This window comes from Papio anubis, chromosome 8, assembly GCF_008728515.1.
Source record: "Papio anubis isolate 15944 chromosome 8, Panubis1.0, whole genome shotgun sequence".
NCBI classification, from domain to species: domain Eukaryota; kingdom Metazoa; phylum Chordata; class Mammalia; order Primates; family Cercopithecidae; genus Papio; species Papio anubis.
In genome coordinates, this window is record NC_044983.1 from 133,498,829 (window position 1) to 133,519,607 (window position 20,779).

Below are 20,779 nucleotides of genomic sequence, written 5' to 3' on the forward strand. Positions count from 1 at the left end.
ACTTGATTGAAAATTTCCTGTTCATCAGATTAACACATTTCAAAGGAATATCTGAAGCTCAAACTTTTGATCTGCCTCCCCTAGCCTCACTGAAGTGTACCTGTTGCCACATTTGAGCTGACTTTTTCCTGCTAGAATATATTGAGAATTATTTGAAAGAGTATTCCTGTTTTAGGAAGGTCTAATTAGAGCCCCCACTACTTGCATTCCTCATGTAGTGTGCATAACAGCTCCTATTGGGCATCTGTTATCTTTCTCCTCTCAGGCTTCTTGGCTTTTTGTCCACATCTTTTGTTATCTAGGTAGTGACCAGGTTCCTCTCTGTGGCTAAAATTGAAAAGCGTCACTCATTCTTTATTCATTAACCCATCTATCCTTTCAAAAATTTATTGAGCACTCACTAAGCACCTACTATGTGCTGAAGGTAAAATAGTGAACATGAAATATCCCTGGCATTTTGGACTTATATTCTAATATTAGATCAATATATCACAATGTAATTAAATAAACCAATCATGCATATTCTATTACTGAGCCTTCTCACTGCTACATACTCAGCTCCCTAGTCTCTGAGACACACTCATGAGGGAGATAAGAGTATAGGAGTTTGCACCCTCACTGGAGGCCCCGTGAAGCTACAACTGTACCCAAAGTGGAAGATACCTCATGATGGTCCTGCTGTGCAAGTCTGGCTGTTGCCTCATGACAGATACTCAGATATTGAGAATGTCAAGAACTCAGCACAACTTTCAACACAACCTTCACCCAAGGTGATTATTCCCTGGAGGACAAGTGACAGACAGGAGAGTCTCCCAGAGAAGCCAGTGCAGAATTGTGGAGACCCAACTGTGGAGGAAGATTCAGGCATGCCATGAGCTCAGGGAGATGTCAGTTCTGGAGGAGAGCACAGTAAGGACAAAGAGCCTGAGGTGGGAATGACGTTGGGGTGTTTCAGGAAAAGCACTAAGGCTGAGGTGACTTGCACAGACAGAGAGGGCAAAAGAGCAGGAGACGAAGATGGAGCAGGGAGGCCCAGCATTGTGGGCCATGATAGGGAAATTAGGGCTTATTCTTGGGCAATAGAAATCCACCGATTTTGTTAGAATGGTGCAATGGCACAATTTTTATTTTAGAATTTTGTCATCCCTCTCCCAGTCTGCAAGCTCCACAGGACTGGATCTCTCTTTGTATCCTGAGTGCCCCAGTAGCCATAGGACTACACTTGTGGATACCTGACATGGAGTGGATGACTTAGTTGTTGAATGAATGAATTTAACTTATAATCTCTTCTTTTTAGGCCCTTTGCACACTATTCTTTCCAAACAGAGATAAGCATCCACCATGCGCCCTGTTTGATGGCCCTTGGCTCCCTGTATCGTGCCTAGACCACAGTTGCCTGCTTCAATACCTCAAGGCACACCTCACTCACTGCAGCCTTCAGTTAACCTGACCCTGTCTCCCTTATGCCATCACAGTGACTGCAATACTTGATCTGTAATCAAAATTTAAAAGAACAAATGAAGCTCCTATTAGCCATGCTGGCTAGCTTTTGACTACTTGACCATTTCCCCTCTCTGCTCTCCCACCTGCTATGTGCCCCCAGAGACTGGCTGCAAGAACTGCTCAGTCATGTCTTTACGTTTTAGTTTCCGTTGAGTTCAGCCTATGAGAGCTTCTGCAGGTGACTACGAGGAGAATGGGCCCAGAGTGCTCATTCCCCAGGCTCCTTCCCTGCAGGGTCCTGGAGGGTTGGCTGTGTCCAGTGGTGTGCTGGAGTCTGCTTATATCAGCTTTTGATAGCCACGCGTACACACTTCTTTCCAACTCCTTATTTAGCGACTTCACATTCATAGCTCGAAGTCAATTGTGATGAAAACATTTACACAGGAGAAACTGCCAATGCTACAAATCAGTGTTTTTTTATTTTTCTTCAGAGAGCCAGTTGTTAAACCTTTACCAGCATACCACTTGCTCTGTCCTTCTTCCAAAGGCCCCAGCTCCAGGCAGGGAGACACACTCCATGTAGCTTTCTCTCCAGTTCTGATAGCCACTGTCTCTGCTTGAATCTTCATGCCTAGGGTGATAAGGAGGTCCTGAGGTTACTAGTCTTGAGGAACTGAGCCATTGTTAGTTGCTTTTTTTTTTTTTTTTTGAGACAGAGTCTCGCACTGTCGCTCAGGTGGAGTGCAGTGGCGTGATCTCGGCTCACTGCAACCTCTGCCTCCAGGGTTCAAGTGATTCTCCTGTCTCAGCCTCCTGAGTAGCTGGGATTACAGCTGCCCACCACCACGCCTGGCTATTTTTTTTTTTTTTTTGTAGTTTTAGTAGAGACAGGGTTTCACTGTGTTGGCCAGGCTGGTCTTAAACTCCTGACCTTGTGATCCACCCGCCTCAGCCTCCCAAAGTGCTGGGATTACAGGGGTGAGCCACTGCACCCAGCTGTTAGTTGCTTTTTCTAAATCTTCCACACACTTTGTATATCATCCCTTTAATAAACTGTACCTAGAGTCCTCATTTTGAGTGTAGCCTCTAATTCCTTCCTGGACTCAAGTTGATACCTTTAGTTTAGGAAACAAGACCATTAGGTTGCCTAGAGTGGTCATGAACTCCCAGTTAAACAGACTGCAAGCTCAAGGTCCACTTCCCCAAACTCCAATAAGAAATCAGTGCTCCATTTTTTCCCATGGGCCTTTGCCCTTTGGGACATTGATCTCAAAGAGCTACCCTGGCAGAATGCTTATGACAAACCAATGATGGAGGCTGGGTTTGGGTATTATTCAGGTATCCTGGCCATTGCTCCATTTAATTCCGTCAGAGAATTGTTCTTGTCCCTGACAATTTAAAGCCTTCAAGTTTGACCTTCCCAACCCTCAACCTTAACTCATGTGAGGTTGTAGCCAACCTTAGTTCTCAAGTTGAATGGGGAGTCTGTTTCATATTACATGTTGTTTTCTTCTTCCTATCAAATTTCTTATCTCTGTAAGCTAATAATTTGTTATTGTGTTGGGGGTAATCCATATGGCAGCAAACAATGTCACAGCTAATTGCTATATACAAATCAGGGATAATAAAAGTTAATTGGATATGTCTGTAAACACTGTATATTTGGAATGGATGCATTTCCAGTTAGTATCAGTCTGCTTATGACAACCAAAACACTGCTTATAGCCAGTCGGCCAGAAATTATGTTCATGGATACACATAGACATGATTGTGAACCACAGACATTTATGAAATGCCTATTCGTCAAACACGTGATTCCACCCGCTATCAGAAATTCAGACATGAGGAAGATTCAGTTATGCATTGAGGTCACAGATAAGTGCAAGAGATGACCATGGACAGAACTAATCACAAGTTAAGGTGTAGGAAGAGATGTTATAATAACAGTTGCAAAGAGTGAGTCTGGAGGTAGTGTGTATATTTTATTTATATACGCTGTGTAATCCCACAGAAGATTTGGGAAGGCTTACAAAATGCATAGAATAGTAAAAAGAAAAGCTAGCAATGGAATGAGGCAGAGTGGAGGAGAAACACATACAGGAAAATAAAGGCTGGGGTAAATGTAGGGGACCAAAATGCGCAAACACCCTCTGGATATTTGCTAATGGTGATCCATACATTTAGTTCTAAGCTCCTAGCAGGCAGAGCAAAAAAGCAGATACAATTATTAACAGCAAAATGCTTGCCACTCTGAGGAAGAAGGGGAAAAGATTATATATTAAACACATTTTATGAGCAAGATTGCATTTTCATAGGCTTAAAAAGGAAAAGCATTTTCCAAAGTGTAATTCCTTGCTGCACCGGCATCACAGTCCCCTGGCAGTACTCATACAAAATGCAGATTCATGAGCCCATGCCAGACCTAGTGATTCAGACAGAGGTGGGGTTTTTTTTCTTTTTCTTTTTTTTTTTTTTTTTTTGTTTGCTGGAAGCAGAGAGGGGCCTGAGTTGATTCAGAGTTTGGATAAGTAGAAAAATGGACAAGATTTCCACAGTAACCAGTTAAGAGCTCCTGAGACAGAAGACGGCAAGGCCCATAAAAAGCAGTAAAGCAGAAGGCAGATTTGGGGGAGAAAGCATTGTTGGAATGGGCTGGAAACTGGCAGGGATACAAAGCTAGAAAGGAAGGTTGAGGACACAGCATGGAGAGCCATAGAGACTCTGCCGAAGGTCATGTTTCTCTTTTTTTAAAGGTAGGAGTCTCCTTCAGGACAGAAGGAGGAGACCTGGCATTTAGAAAGGTCAGTCTGGCAATAATATAGAAAATGGGGCCCAGGAGACCAAGGGCGTACAGGCAGTTGCTGCTGTAGTGCATGGTGTCTTGGTGAGCATCATGGCAGAGGTCGTAACTGTGTGAATGGAAACTGTGTGAGTTGAAAGGGTGAGCTGCATGGCCGCCAAGTGCAGCCCTTAGGACTGGGTTCAGGTTGAGCATAGGAGATGGCAGGCATCATGTAGAAAGGAATGATAAATGGAAGTTGACTCTAAGATTTGGGCATGAAATAGGCTTGGAGTTACTGATAGTCCAGGGTAGTTGGGAGAAGAAAAGCTTCTACTGGGGAGTGAAAGGAGTTGAGGATGAGTTATAAGAACAATCACAAGGATCTTAGCCCTAACAGCGGAGGCAGCGCTCCTTTCACGGGGACACTAGCTGCAGGGGGTCTGTTCCTGCAGACCCCTGATTCGGCAATGGATGAATAAACATACACTGACACACAGATATTCTGCTTTGCCAGTCCAGCTGAGGGTCTGAGCTGCTTAAAGGCTCCAAGCTGAGTTCTGTAAACAGTTGCGACTGGGCCCATATGGGTTAGTGAGGCTCTTATTTATTCAGTAAGACTAATTAACAAAAGTTGTGAGTAAACACCACTAGAGGGTAAAGATTAAAGGCCAGGTTCTCAGGCCTAAAGTAAACACCATTTGCGGGTAATAAACTTCTGCTGACCACCAAGTAGGAGGCAGTAAAGTGTGCCTGGTAGGACAAAGGTTAGTCTTAAGCCCATATAAGTAAACAGGATAGGAAGATTAACTTCCCACATTCTTCTGTACTTGTACCCTAATCTTTCTGGCTCCTGCAAAGAGACCCTGGCTGCCTTCCGCCAAGCAATCTGAAGCTGTGCAAACTCTCAGGCCTTCCAAGAGAGTTTTTGACTATTACTATAACTATCTTTAATATTTTTCCCCCCAGCCTGATTGAACCCCAACAAACAGCATCTTATACCTACAAGGTATGTGCTGTATGGCAGGCGCTGTGCTGATTTCTTTGTCTGGAATATTTCATTGAATTATTGCAACAACATGAGAGGTGTTTTACTACTCCTGTTTTACAGATGAGGATACAGTGACTTAGAGAAGGCATTTATCTAAAGTCGTACCACCTGGAAGTTGTAGAGCCAGGGTTTGAACCTGGGCCCTCTGATCATAAAGTCTGTGTTTGTGACCAGCATGCAGGACCACTATGTGAAGTTGGTAGAAGAATGGGTCCTTCATGTGGCCGGGCCCCCTATGGTTGAAAATGACAGCAATAATAATAGCTAACCTTTGTTGAGAATTGTCAGTTCAATTGTAAACAAAGCCCTTTGTGTACATTTTTAAATTTTAATTCACACAATAACAATGCTTTGTGAGTAAATGTAATTATTTTACTCTCATTTTACAGATGAGAAAACAACAGAGAGGTTGACTGGCGCCAGGTCTCATAGATATGAAATGATAGAACTAAGAGTTGTACACATGTATCTTGATTTCAGAAGCTGCTCTCTTAGCTATCAGGCTGCAACAAATCCCAAGATAGTAGTTAAGAATGGAGGAGAAAACAAGAGAGTCACCATTATGAGTTGAAACCAAGCAGTGAGAGAACGTCCAACCTAGAACACACACATGACCATGGGAGAAAGCTGAAGAAATGGAGCCCTTGACAGCATCTGGGATGTGGGACTCTCACTAACTGAGTTTGAGAAAATGCCTTTAGCACAGGGAGCCTCAGTTTCCTCATGGGTAAATGCAGGACAGTCTTTCCCAACTCATAGTTTTATCCATGTTAAATAAAATAGTATACGTATAATGATAGTTTATTGCCTGCCAAATAATAACTCTTCTGTAAATATTAGCTTCTTATATTATTTCTACTAGTTTGCAGAACTACTTCCTGTTCGTGAGAAAATAACCCTTGAATGGAGATGATGACTCTAATTGAGATAATGCAGAATAAAGGAAAATCATATGTTTGTATGGTGTGTGTGTGTGTGTGTGTGTCTTTTTGAAGGGGGGGGGGGTGGGTAGGAAGTCAACAGCCAACCATGGAATAAATGTTTAGAAAAGGCAGTGACTTCATTCTGGAATATCTTGCAAATAAGATTCATTGAAGCATTGTAAAGTTATAGCCCAGCTCAATTTAGCCACAGCTTATCCAGGCCAGTGATTTCTCTCCCAGTTCCTAAGGAAACTGCAGCAAGTTTAAAACTGGAGTTTACATTGAATTTTCATTACCCAGGCAAATGCGTGCTCAGAAGGTAGTTGGGAAGCTTACGTTGCCAGTCTCCCTCCCTTCCTGGTGACAAGAGGCTGCAATGCGTTCCTTGTGTGTTTGAAGCTAGGTTCATGATTATGCAAAACAAAGCTAGGAAAGGAAGTTATTTATAGCACTTGGATTCAGCAAAATGTTAACTTTTAAATGCTTTTTTTTAAATAACAAATTTTAAACCCTGGAGACCTAAAGATAAATTCCATCTGTATATCTCTCCATGAATTATGCTTAACCAGGAAGACATTTCCTAAGAGATCTTTGGGTAAGAGATTTCCATCTCAGGAAGATGAGGAGATTCTTGCAAAGAAATGAAAACCAAAAAAGGTGGGGATTGGGGAAAAAGCTTTATTTATTCCTCAAAGATGCATTGATACTTTCTATGTAGCAGACACTATTTCTGGAGCAAGGGATCAAGAATGAATTAAAACTAGTCTCTCTCTTAATCATACAAGGATTACTGGGAACACTACACAAGAAAATAGCCAGGGGCTTTTAGATGCAGGTCAGACGGGTGTCAGTGAATACTGTGAATGGTGGTAGAAGGGACAGCAATTACCTGATCTGAAACAGATCAGGTGATTGAACCCTGAAACAGAGTTTCTAAATGAGTTTCTAAATGCCAGCCCAGCACTCCCAAGTCCAGGGTTTTGTTTTGCTTTGTTTTTTGTTTTTTTGCAGAAGCTAAAAACCCATAATGCAAATATGAAATTGCCTGAATTGTAAATGTTTGCAATTTGTTGAAAACATTTTCAAAAATACTATGGGGACTAAACAAGACACATCAGCAGACAATACTTGGCTCACAAGCTTCCAGGTGATAACACCGCCTCCAAAATTGTAATAGGCACCGTTAAATACCAAGATAAACAAGACACGGCATTTTGTGGTTACAGACAAAAAGGGCTGCATCCTGCCTGTGAATGAGGAGGAGGCCAAGTCCTATGACAGGTGTGTAGAACTGACCCTGGGCTGACCTCTGAGTAGAGGTGGTGGCGAGATCTGGTATTTAGCAAGTAACACCCCCTTGAGTTGGGAGTGATGTTAAAAAAGGAGAACTAGGGGTACCATCTTCCAGGTATATAGGAGAAACTGGCAGGAAGAATAAAGATTCCTGTGTTTAAAAAGTATGTTTTCTTTTTTTATTTTTTCTTAAAGCAAAGGATAAATGCGGCCATGGGTAGGACATAAAATGCCAGTGTCTTAAAGTGAAAATGGTTAAATACAATGGATTTCAAGACAAAAATGAAAAAGCTGCTTTCTTATGAAGCTGAGCCACCTGAAGAAGTGACTGCTTTCCCAAACATGAGCTTCCTCCTCTGGACCCGTGGGCCATGATGCCTGCCCTGAGAGGATGCCTGAGGGTTAGAGATGACCTTGTTCTGACTTAATCCCATTGCTAGCCAAGTGGAATTTCACTGCGAGTTCCCTGCTCCATCCTTCCCAAAGGAGGTGCTACAGAACACTTGACTCTTGCCCCAAATGGGATTCTAGATCAAATCCAAATGAGACTCTCGAAAGTCCTGCAATAAAGAAACTTGTTTAGCATTTTTTTTTTTTTTTGCAAATTGACTTTCTCCAAACTGAGTATGTAAATCCCTTCTTTTTTTCTTTTTGTGTAATACTCCCAGATATCCTGTTCACCCAGAACTCCATGAAACATACATGGAAATTCTGCTTTCAGCATAAATGGCATTGATTTTTGGACAAGATGGTGTTTCTCTACTTTGGGAAGTAGACAAGCTAAGTATTTCATTTGGACAATATTTGACTCCTGAAATCCCTTGGACTTTGTTTCTTTTGCAGATGGAAGATGCGCTGAGTGAAGTAGATTTTCAACTCAAGGTGGATCTGCACTTTACCGACAGTGAACAGCAGTGAGTGTCATGGAAATGGAAAGTATTGAATTGTAGAAGCACGATGCTCTCCTCCCCGCTTCCCTACTCCTGGGATAGTCTCATAGGCCATGAATCTCAGAACGTCTCTCAGATAAGCATCTCCTGATCAGCTGCAATGTCCCTTACTCAGGGGTGTGGGCTAAGAAAGTTTGTGTGGTCATTTCAAACCACATACATTTTAGGCAGGCAGCTCAAATGCATACACAGAAATCTCATAACTTGTTGGCTTTATTAACTGGCACTTTCTCATGTCTGACACCTTCACACATCTTACAATGTGATAATAATTGGGGGTTTTAGATTAACGACCCTATGAAGCTACAAATGGCAAATCCCCTTCTGAATCAAAGGATTCTGAATCAAAGGAGATTCTCTCAGGATTCAACGTCTTTGTGTGACATATCTGCTGTTATGTTTCAACTCTGAAACTGGAAACTCCATTTATCTGTAACCCGCTCATTAAATAAGCAGGAGGCAACTTTCTTCTTTCTCATAACTGCTTTCTTTCGGCTTGTTCTGTGGCCTCTTCTTCCTACCCTGGGCTGAGCTGTCAGGCCACTAAGCTGGGATATTTCCGCTAATGAGTAAGTCATCCTTTTTTTAGGTGTGAAAAGTCCAGTGAAGTATCATATCAGAACTCTAAACCTCATCCATTGTATAGCTTCTTTCTGTTGCCTCCTTTCTCTACCTCACCTCCAGATCCAGGCTTTCCTAGCGTAGAAAACTCCCAGTGTAGGAACAGGGCATGGTGGGGGACTTCATATCCCCCATTTCTTCCCCACTGCAGTTTGCAGGCTTTGCAGGGTCAGGCACAGTAAGGAGGGAAACAGTGGAGAAAAGGGCAGGGGTTCATTTGTGAGTAGGATTGTCATATGGTAAACCCTGAATTGGCCTTAGGATGTTCTTGTGAATTCCTTAGAGATAGACTCCTTAGGTACCCCTGACCAGAAGACTCTCACCCAGCCCCATCCCTGCAGTTATCTGATGTAGTGATGCCTCACAAGAGGCTGGGTGACTCATTCCTTGCAAGAAGCTCTTCGGGGGTGGATACTTTTCCAAAGCACACTCATCTGGCCCATGGGAAATGAACACAGACACTTTAACCCCCATTCCACATAACCTCCTCTGCCAAGCCTGCTCACTTTTGTTTAGACCAATCCAGCCACCCTCAGCTTCTCTCCTGATGGCCTTTGCAGAATGAGTTGAGCACTAGGAACTGCATTCCCACTGTTCTAGGGGATACAGGGCAATCTCCCTTGAAGACCTCCTCTCTTGGCTTAGGCAAAGGGAGGAAAACTCCTTCTTTCTCCGTTCTGTTAGCAGAATCTCAGCACACGCTGACCACTATCTGCAAATTAAAGTCAATTTTCACTTCTGGTCTCTGTAACCTCTCCAACAAATGTTTCCCCTTTTCCTTTGGAGAATGGGGAATTGGGAAGCTGATGAGTCAATGCTGGCAGAACTGTTTCCCTCATCCCTTCAAAGTTCAGATTTGGCCAGGGGCAGTGGCTCATGCCTGTTATCCCAGCACTTTGGGAGGCTGAGGTGGAAAGATTGCATGAGCCCAGGACTTCAGGTTTACGGTGTGTCGTGATTGTGCCACTGCACTCCAGCCTGGGTGACAGAGCAAGACCCTGTCTCAAAAACAAAACAAAACAAAACAAAACACAATAAAAAAAAGGTCAGATTTCTTCGCAGAACTTCTTCCCCTTCTCAAGGACTGTCCTATCTCTGAAATCTGTCTAATCCGTTATGGGACTGTTCATAACATGAGGAGTTGAGTCCAAGGGGATTTGAACCAAAGATGGATGTCTACTGAAGTGTTAGGGACTTGATCGTGTATGGGAATTGAGAAGGGGCATCCACTGATGTGTAGCCAGTCTTGCCTGGTCCCTGGGCTGGCAGGAGTATCTGTCCATGGTCGTGCCACAGTCTGGGTTCAACTTCACAGATGCCTCATTTTTGTCTCTATCTGGACCCCAGCCCTCTGGCCACCTGCCTTTCTCATCACATCTGCTTTCTCCGTAGCAGGATAGTGTAGAGACTTGAGGAATCCTACCTGCTTCACCCCATCACCAGGACTTGTTCTAGCACCATACTGAACTCAGAAGCCCTAAAAGAGGCTGGCCTTCTTCCCGAGCTATAAACTCAGAAGTAAAGCCCTGACGTTATGGTGCTCCTATTTTCCTCTAACCATCTGGGGTTTCTGTCATTAACACCTCCAGTAACCCACCCCGCCCTATCACTCTGTTCCACTTCCTTCCCAGATATTCATTCATAGCTGTATGGTAGACATTTCCAATTCATCACAGAACCTTGCGGCTAACTCCAAGCTCAGCCTAGAAATCAGCCTCCCACCTGCCCTCCATGTGATAAGCCATAGTGTACACAGTAAATGAGACTTTCTGTTCAGCAAAACAGTAGTTAACGGAGAGCCTGTATACCGGTGACTGGTTTAATCAAAGTGTATAAAACTCAGCAACCTAGACTCTGCACTCATTAACTATAAAACATTGGGGAAGTCCCACACTTTCATAAATCTCAGTAGCTTCAGTTACAAAATAGATATCATTATAGAATATATACCTCATAGGTCTGTTTGATGATTAAGGGAGATAATATATGTAGCAGGCCAAGTACGCAATCTGATGGCTAAATGTCCTCTTGCTCTTTATGGCTTCCTAGTTGGAAGTGAGGCCAGGCTTCAATGTGTTGCTTCCTCTCCCAAGCACTTAATAATAATCAGGGCAAGGGTTTTCATGAACTATAAGATTAGCTAAGATGAACAGGAAGTCAGAGGCTGGGGAAGATTGAAAATGCCACATTTTAAAATTTTCATAAATTGAGTTTAAGGATGACAAGGCATCCGTGGCATATCCTGGGGTGGACATTAGGCTCTGAAACATGACCAAGTCATCTGGCTTCTTTAGCATCACATAGGCCTGGGTGGGAACAAAATGGAGAAGCAGAGCCTCTCATATTGGGACAGAAGAGCTCCTGAAATTTGTCTTGTCTGGTGGCTCTCAATGCAGGCGGGAGGATTCTGACCCCTGGAGACATGTGGCCTTGCCCAGAGACATGTTTGGTTATCACAGCTGAGGAGGATGCTTGAGGGGAGATGTGAGCACAGTAAGGGCGGGGCTTCACTTCTGACTTTATAGATCTGAAAGAAGGCCAACCTCTTCTAGAGCGTTAGAACAAATCCCAGAAATGGTGTGAAGCAGATAGGATTGTCACACTTAGATATTGCCGTCTAGTGAGTAAAGGCCAGAGATGCTGCTGCACGTCGTACAGTCCACAAGTCAGCAGTGCCCCCTCCCACCACAAGAAAGCATGACTCAGTCCCCAAAGCAATGTTATGAGGTGAGGAAACTCTGCTTTATTCTAACCTCATATTTGTACTTGTTCCTCTGCAAAGACCCATCAAAACTTGTTTGCACAGGGATGGGGACCTCACTCTTCACATCATGGCCCATTCTGCCCTGAATAGTTCTGCTGATTGGGAAATTCTTCTTTATTTCAAGGAACGATTCATCCCTGTGCATCTGCCCTCAGTAGACTTCAGTTTTATTTCTTGCGACCACCCAGACAAATCCCAAGTCTGGATGGCAGTTCAGAAAAGAAATCTTCTTGGCCAGGCACAGTGGTTCTCACCTGTAATCCCAACACTTTGGTAGGCCAAGGCAAGAGGATTACTTTTGGTCAGGAATTCAAGACCAGCCTGGCCAACATGGTGAAACCCCGTCTCTACTAAAAAATATAAAAATTAGCTGGGTGTGGGCTCAGGCTTGTAATCCCAGCTACTTGGGAGGTTGAGGTGGGAGGTTTTCTTGAACCCAGGAGGCGGAGGTTGCAGTGAGCCGAGATTATACCACAGCACTCCAGCCTGGCAGCCTGGGTGACAGAGTGAGGCTCCATCTCAAAAAAATAAAGAAGAAACCTTATTTATGTCATTTCCAGATTAAATAGTAGGGCTATTTCTGTGTGTGTTTTTTGTTTGTTTAATTTTTTTTGTTTGCTTTATTTCCCTTATAAAAATTCAGACACTGTCTTATCAGTGCAATCAAGTTTACCACCATCATTTCAGAGCTTAGAGACCTCTCTGCACCACCACCAGGACCTAAGTTTTATCTCCATTTTGGATATATCTCTTTAAGAGCACAGGAGAGTTACCACCTCTTCATTCTTAATTCTTTACTCTTACTAATGTGGCTTAAATTCTTGTGAACATTTTTGCCATCTTTGCTACACTGATATGTATTTAACATTCTGTTGTTCAAGCCCTAGGGATATATCTGTGATTCGTAGGAACCTGGGTCTGACTGGATTCAAAGCAATATTGAGCAGTAACTCAGAAATAACTGTGAATCAGGAAGACCTGGTCCAAGATTACATTTTTGTCTTGTGGCTTTAATTAACTTTTGTTGACTTTACTTCCTTTTCTACAAACAGAATAATGCCAATAAATACCTCCTATAATTGCCATGCAGATTAAAGGGAAAAGTACCGTGTTCAGTTCATAATAAGCTCTCAATACATTGTAGCCAGAATTAAAAATAATGTAAATGTTAACACCTTGCTGAGATTCATGGGGTAGACCCTTCATCCTCTCCCCAACAGGTTTCTTTCTGGTACCAGGGGACCATTATTCATATTCAATCTATGGAGTCATCCTGAGTTCCAATAATTTAGCTGGCTCTTTCACTTGGCCTTTGTTTGCACACAAGCAACAAGGGTTTCAAGGAAGCAAAGCCCGTGGTGTTGGGTCTTCAGAGGCTGCTCCCTCCATCTGGCCCTTTCTGTGCTTCATTTCCTTATCTATGGATGGAGGACAAGCATTTCCTCTCTGCTTTCCTCGTGAAAGATGCTCCTCCCAGGTTTCCCTTGTGTTCTGCTTCAGAGAAATTTGCACAGCCCAAATGACTGGTTCTCAGGATTTGAGATTAGTGCTGGGTCTTCCTGGGGCGAACATGGCCCCAGGTTTTATATAGGCAACAACCAATCTTCTTTTAATCATCAAAGATGCTGTTGGGTCTTGTGCCAGTTGGTTTAATCTCTTAGACTCAGATACGTGTCAATTACAAAATACTGGAGCAGACATTGGGGAACCCTTGATGAAACTAGTCAGATTATTTAAGCACTGTGCTTTGGGTATCATTCATTCTTTTGTTTGTTCAGTCAGTCAATTGTTCATTTTATTTTGGATTTATATTCTCAATACCTGCCAGATACTAGGCTAGGTATTGGGATTATAAAGATGCATTAATCATAGTCCCTTAAGTGGTAGGAAAACATAGGCTCACACAGTCAGTGCAGCATTATGAGGAGAGCACTGGACATCTGGACATCTATAGGGGAAATAAAAAAGAAGTGGAAAAAGTAGGAGGCTTCAGTGTTGAAGAGTCTTGAAAAGCTAGTGTGTGCTTCCTATCCATCACTGACACATGAGCTTGATGTCCCTGACAGTGCAGCATGTCACCAGATCTGTTGTGTAGCAGCTGTGTGATATCCAGCAATACTTCTGAACTCTGGTTTTCTCATCTGCCAGTGATGGGAAAAATGATCTCTACCAGGCAGAGCACTTGCAGGACTGAATAAGACGATGTATGCATGGCGCTTGGCCCATGGAGGGGCTTAATACAGGTATGCTAGGATGACAGCAGGGGCAACCCACCATTTCTCACATGAGCTCACATGCTTGCCTTCTAGGTTGAGGGATGTGGCCGGGGCACCGATGGTCAGCAGCCGCACGCTTGGCCTGCACTTCCACCCCCGGAATGGTCTGCACCACCAGGTCCCGGTCATGTTCGACTATTTCCACCTGTCTGTGATCTCGGTGACCGTCCATGCTGCCCTGGTGGCTCTGCAGCAGCCCTTGATCAGGTATGAAGTTTGGAGGCAGCCCTGATATGTGGGACCTACCTTCCATTGCAGGTGTGGTGGAGGGGCAGGGAGTTTTCCAGGAGAGATCAGCACACGCAAGGGAGTTTCTCTAAGGCTGCAGGTTTAAGCTTTGGTTCTCACTGAGGAGCGTGGGAGAGAGTAAGGAGGGGTTCCCAAGGGGAGACTGGTGTGGAACCCGGAAATCGAAAACCTGCAAACTATGGCTTACACCAGGAAGACTTGGAGTCTGGCTTCACATTTTTCTAACTGCGCCTTCTTTCAGAAGTCATTTAATGTTCCTGAGCCATATAATCCTCTACAACAGGGATACTAATGTGTATCCCATCTACATAAGATTTTAGTGAATCTCAAATGAAGATAGTGCCAGGCACATGATAGGGGCTTAGTTTTCTTTTTCTTCCCCAAGTAGTTATTTGTTCAAATGTAGAAGGTCCATTTATTTATTTATTTATTTATTTATTTATTTATTCGAGATGGAGTCTTGCTCTTGTTGCCCAGGCTGGAGTGCAATGGCACAACCTCGGCTTGCTGCAACTTCCGGTTCCCGGGGTCAAGTGATTCTCCTGCCTCAGCCTCCTGAGTAGCTGGGATTACGGGCACCTGCCACCAAGCCCAGCTAATTTTTGTAATTTTTAGTAGACCTGGGGTTTCACCGTGTTGGCCAGGCTGGTCTCAAACTCTTGACCTCAGGTTATCCACCCTCCTCAGCCTCTCAAAGTGCTGGGATTCCAGGCATGAGCCACCGTGCCCAGCCCATGCATATGGTTTGATTCTTCCCTTCTGTGAATTTTCCCAGAACATGTTCAAGATCATGTGAACCACTGAGGTTCTATGAATGTCCCAAGTGGAGGGACAGAACTGACAACATGTAGCATATTGTACTGTGCTTGCCTGTCTTCATACCTACTCCGAGCATGGCCAGATCGGTGCATGAAATAATTTCAAAACATTACATATGCACATGGGCAAAAGTTGCATGTGTGCAGTGTTTATGCATAGAATGTTGTAGCATGGCATTTCCAAAAGGAATCTTTCCTAATTTCCCTTTTCTGAATGGCTTCTTAGTGCTGAGAGTTTAAGTGCAGGTACAGGAGACTAGAATTTTCACTACGTTTGCTGTTCCTGTCCTGAAGCCCCTGTTCTCTGCTGGGGTCAGAGAGTAGGAAATTAGTTACCCAATCTGACCCATGCCATGTGACCAGGAGCTGGTGCCCCTGGAGGTGTGATCCAGTGACCACATCCATCTGCTGGGTTCCTTTCCTGGCTCCATTATTCTTTTACTCAATGGGTATTTACTAGGGGCCTGCTGTGCTCTAGGAAAAGTGTAAGAGAATATGCAGTACATTCTACTATGGAATATAAAAATACTTTGGAATAGATCTTTCCCTCAGTGAGTTCACAGTCCAATGAAGTGGGCCCATTTGCATTTGTGAAGTTATGCTGTTGTGGTAGAGATTGGTAGAAAATGTTACAATATTCACAGTTACAGAAACAAAGGAGAGCAGACCTGACCTTGGGAAGTGACAGGAGATATAGAATCCAGAAAGCAGCAGAGAGTATTATCATCCTGTGAAGAATATTCCCAAAGGATATTCCCTAGCTCCTAACGCACTCCAAGGCTGGCAAATCACGTCCTCAATGCAGAGTTAAGGGCATGATCTGTCTGCCCTCCATGAGGTGAGGCTAGCGAGGTCAGGTCCTGCGATTAGCAGGCTGTCACTGCTGAAGATGAGGCAAGAGAAGGTGACAGACAGCCTGCGGAAGGAAAGGCAGAGCTTCCTGCAGCAGATTCTGGGGCCCTGGGATCAAATTGTTCTTTCATCGGCTGGAGTCAAGACCATCTTATCATCTAGCCCTACCACTTACTTTTTGGGGAATTCTTGGATAAGTCACCTAACTTTTCTAGCGTCTGTTTCAACATATAAGTCAATGAATGAGTCAAAGTAATTTCCATTTATTTTATTTTATTTTTATTGTTTTTTTGTTTTGTTTTGTTTTTTGAGACAGGGTCTCATTCTGTCTGTCACCCAAGCTAGAGCACAGTAATTGAAATTCAGCTCACTGCAACCTCTGCCAACTGGGCTCAAGTGATCCTCCTGCCTCAGCCCCCCAAGTAGCTGGGACTACAGGCAGGAGCCACCATGCCCAGCTAAATTTTTTTAAATTTTTTGTAGAGACAGGGTTTCACCAAGTTGGTCATACTGGTCTCAAACTCCTGAGGTCACGCAATCCACCTGCCTCAGCCTCCCAAAGTGCTAGGATTATAGGTGTGAGCCACTGCACCAAGCCGAAAATTTTTAAAAAATGAGATGTGATACTAACCCAACAGGGATGATGAGAAGGTGCAATGGGATGAGGTGTATAGTGCTGCACGTGGCGAAAATATGCTTCCTTCAAGGTGGGTGGCAAAAGCTTTGGCCACTTCTAGAGAGGCCATGTCTGGAAACTCTGAGATAAATCAAGTCTGACATCATTAAAGTCTCAGAGTCCGGCAGAAACACACGTAGACCAAACTCTAATTCTGAGCAATACCTGTTAAGTGAGTGGAGTGGGAACCCAGTGTTGGGTAGGAATTAAAGGGATGGTTTTTACGGTTAGACAGACCCATGTTGCAAATCTGAGCCCTCTGCTTGTTAACTCTGTTAGTTTGAGCATGTGAGTTTCAGTTTCAGTACATACCAGAATGCTTTTAGAAGGATTAAATGAGACAGCACATGTAAAACCCTTGGCCATTAATTCAGTTGATTGTTATTTAGCACCTCTCGTATTCCAAGCCCTCACCTAGGCCTCATGTCTAGTACATAATAAGCATTTAATAAATGGTATGTAATCGTTAGCATGGGAAAGAAGCAACTCTACTTCAGGGACATGAGAGAAATCTTTCTAGAAGAAACGGTCTTTGTGCTACACCTAGAGGACAAGAGACTGTGACAGTGAAAAGTGAATTTGGGATGGTAAATTGGAGTTACAGTTTAATACAGTAATTAATGACACATTAAAGAATAGAGAATTTGTTTATTGTATAAAAAGGAGGCACTGAATGTTTTCAGCAGGAGAGTTACCCGGTAAGATCTATGTTTTGTAAAGACTCCAGCAGCTTTGAGTTGGTTAGACTGGAAGTTACATCAGATTAGAGGCCAGTTTGTTAATGCAAAGTGTTTATGCCAACTGAAAGGGCAGAGAGCAGGTGTATTAGTCTGTTCTCACTCTGCTATGAAGAAATAATTGGCACTGGGTAATGTATAAAGGAAAGAGGTTTAACTGACCCACAGTTCCACAGTGCTGGGGAGGCCTCAGGAAACATACAATCATGGTGGAAGTGGAAGAAAACACATCCTTCTTCACATGGCAGCATCAAGGAGAAGTGCTGGGCAAAAGGGGAAAAGCCCTTTATAAAACCATCAGATCTGGTGAGCATTCACTCACTATCACAAGAAGAGCATGGAGGTAACTGCCCTCATGATTCAGTTACCTCCCACCAGATCTCTCCCACCACATGTGGGGATTATGGGAACTATAATTCAAGATGAACTCTGGGTAGAGACATAGCCAAACCATAACATTTCACCCTGATCCTTTCCAAATCTCATGTCCTTACATTTCAAAACACAATCATGCCTTTCCAACAGTCCCCCAAAGTCTTAATTCATTTCAGCATTAACCCAAAAGTCCAAGTCCAAAGTCTCAACTGAGACAAGGCAAGTCCCTTCTGCCTATGAGCCTGCAAAATCAGAAGCAAGTTAGTTATTTCCTAGATACATTGAGGGTACAGGCATTGGGTAAATATATCTATTCCAAATTGGCCAAAACAAAGGGGTTACAGGTCCCATGCAAGTCCAAAATCTAATAAGGCAGTAATTAAATCTCAAAGCTCTGAAATAATCCCCTTTGACTCCATCTCTCACATCCAGGTCATGCTGATGCAAGAGGTGAGCTCCCATGGCCTTGGGTAGCAATGCCCCTTGATTTTGCAGGGTACAGTCTCCTCTACTGGTTGCTTTCATGGGCTGATGTTGAGTGTGGCTTTTCCAGGCACATGGGGCAAGCTATCGGTGGATCTACTATACTGGAGTCTGGAGGATGGTGGCCCTCTTGTCATAGCTCCATTAGGCCATGTCCCAGTGGGGACTCGTGTGGGGGTTCTGACCCTGTATTTCCCTTCTGCCCTGCCCTAGCAGAGATTCTCCATGAGGGATCTGCTCCTGCAGCAAACTTCTGCCTGGACATCCAGGAGTTTCCATATAGCCTCTGAAATCTAGGCGGAGATTCCCAAACCTCAATTCTTGACTTCTGTGCACCTGCAGGCTCAACATCAAGTGGAGGCTGCCAAGGCTTGAGGCTTGCACCCTCTGAAGCCATGGGCTGAGCTATACCTTGGCCCCTTTTAGTCACAACTGGAGCAGCTGGGACACAGGGCACCAAGTCCCTAGGCTGCGCACAGCAAGGGGGCCCTGGTCCCAGGTCCTCAAAACCATTTTTTCTTCCTGGGCCTCTGGGCCTGTCATGGGAGGGGTTTCCGAGAAGGTCTCTGGAATGCCCTAGAGACATTTTCCCCATTTCCTTGGTGATTAACATTGGGTCCCTCATTACTTATGCAAATTTCTGCAGCAGGCTTGAGTCTCTTTCTAGAAAATGGGTTTTTCTTTTCTATTGCATCATCAGGCTGCAAATTTTCCAAACTTTTATGCTCTGTTCCCTCTTGAAAGCTTTACCACTTAGAAATTTCTTCCGCCAGATACCCTAAATCATCTCTCTCAAGTTCAAAATTCCACAGATCTCTAGGGAAGGGGGAACATGTTGCCAGTCTCTTTATTAAAGCATAGCAAGAATCACCTTTGTTCCAGTTCCCAAGAAGTTCCTAATCTCCATCTGAGACACCTCGCCCTGGACTTCATTGCCCTTATCACTATCAGCAATTTGGTTAAGGCCATTCAACATGTCTCTAGGAAATTCCAAACTTTCCCACATTTTCCTGTCTTCTTCTGAGCCCTTCAAATTGTTCCAACTTCTGCCTGTTACTCAGTTCTAAAGTCACTGCCACATTTTGTGGTACCAGTTTACTGTATTATTCCATTCCTATACTGCTATAAAGAAATACCCAAGGCTGGGTAATTAATAAAGAAAAGAGGTTTAATTGACTCACAGTTCTGCTGGGCTGAGGTAGCCTCAGGAAGCTTACAATCATGGTGGAAGGGGAAGCAAACATGTCCTTCTTCACATGACAGCAGCAAGGAGAAGTGCTGAGCAAATAGGAGAAAGCCCCTTATAAAACCATCAGATCTCCTGAGAACGAACTCACTGCAGGAGAACAGCATGGAGGTAACCACCCCCATGATTCAATTACCTCTCACTGGGTCCCTCGTACAACATGTGGGTATTACAAAAACTACAATTCAAGATGAGATTTGGGTGAGGACACAGTGAAACCATATCAGCAGGCTTCACTCCCATTTTATAATGGGGGCCCTGATACTATCCTAATGAGAATTTGGGAATCAGAAATCTTAGTAAAATGTTTAACCTTCCGACCGAAAGAGTCTTGCAAGTTTGTCTGCAGAAACCTTGGTGGAGTGAAACACAGATATAAATTCACAGTAAGGGCTAGATTTCTCCAGGGATGGGGGTAAAAATAGAACTGTCTTCTGTCTTCTGTTGTCTGGATTTTGCAGGAAGAACTTCTATCAGTTGGATCACAGCAACTGGAAACAAAGGGAACCCTTTAAGCTTGTGGGAAATGCCTGTCAAATAGGGCAAGCACTAACTTTTCCAGAAAAGTGGTTAAATACAATTATCATGAAACAGGTGTGAAATTAACATTTAACCTCCAAAACCCCTTAGCCTTCACTAAAACAAGCTGAAGCAAAGAATCCATTTTTAACTCCCAAATGGATATGATTGGATTTCACTTGAGGGATTCAGATCCACCAGAAAAGCTAATTAAGTAAATAACAAGTTATTTTAGTTGTTAATCTGCAGTCTGTCCAGTGAATGTGCCAGGAATATCCACATACACACTTTCTACTTTTCTTGTGGATGTTCCTTTTATCCATCTTCCAGGTAAATTATAGAGTTTCTTCAACTTGCAATTCAAAAGAAATCAGAACAGTGATTCTATTTTATTATATGTGTGGTATTAACAACAGATAGCTCCTAGCATTGATGGAAGCCTTGCTGCTTGCCAGACACTGTACTGGAAGCTGCCCCTAGCTTATCCCATGGGACCCCCACAACCACCAAATGGCTAGTGTGCTGGTATCAAACCTTCTGACAGGAAGAAGCAGAGTAGGGAGATTAAAAACTTGCCTTAGGTCACACAGCCTTTAGGGAGTTGAACCCTGAGAGGCTGGCTTTATTGCCCCCTTGCTGATTGGCCATACTCTGAGGATCATCTCTAGACAAATTCTTTTTATTATTATTATTATTATACTTTAAGTTCTAGGGTACATGTGCA

At 43.6% G+C, this 20,779-nt stretch overlaps 1 protein-coding gene across 1 annotated transcript in view; it reads left to right on the forward strand.

Moving 5' to 3' along the window:
• Positions 1-14,814, forward strand: part of LOC116276313 (protein FAM135B-like) — a 77,271-nt gene extending 62,457 nt beyond the window's left edge. The window contains exons 4-5 of the mRNA XM_031669320.1: positions 8,333-8,403; positions 14,134-14,814. Coding sequence (XP_031525180.1) covers positions 8,333-8,403; positions 14,134-14,332 — 270 coding nt within the window. The 3' untranslated portion in view covers positions 14,333-14,814. The remainder of the gene's footprint in view (positions 1-8,332; positions 8,404-14,133) is intronic.
• Positions 14,815-20,779: the final 5,965 nt, after the last annotated feature.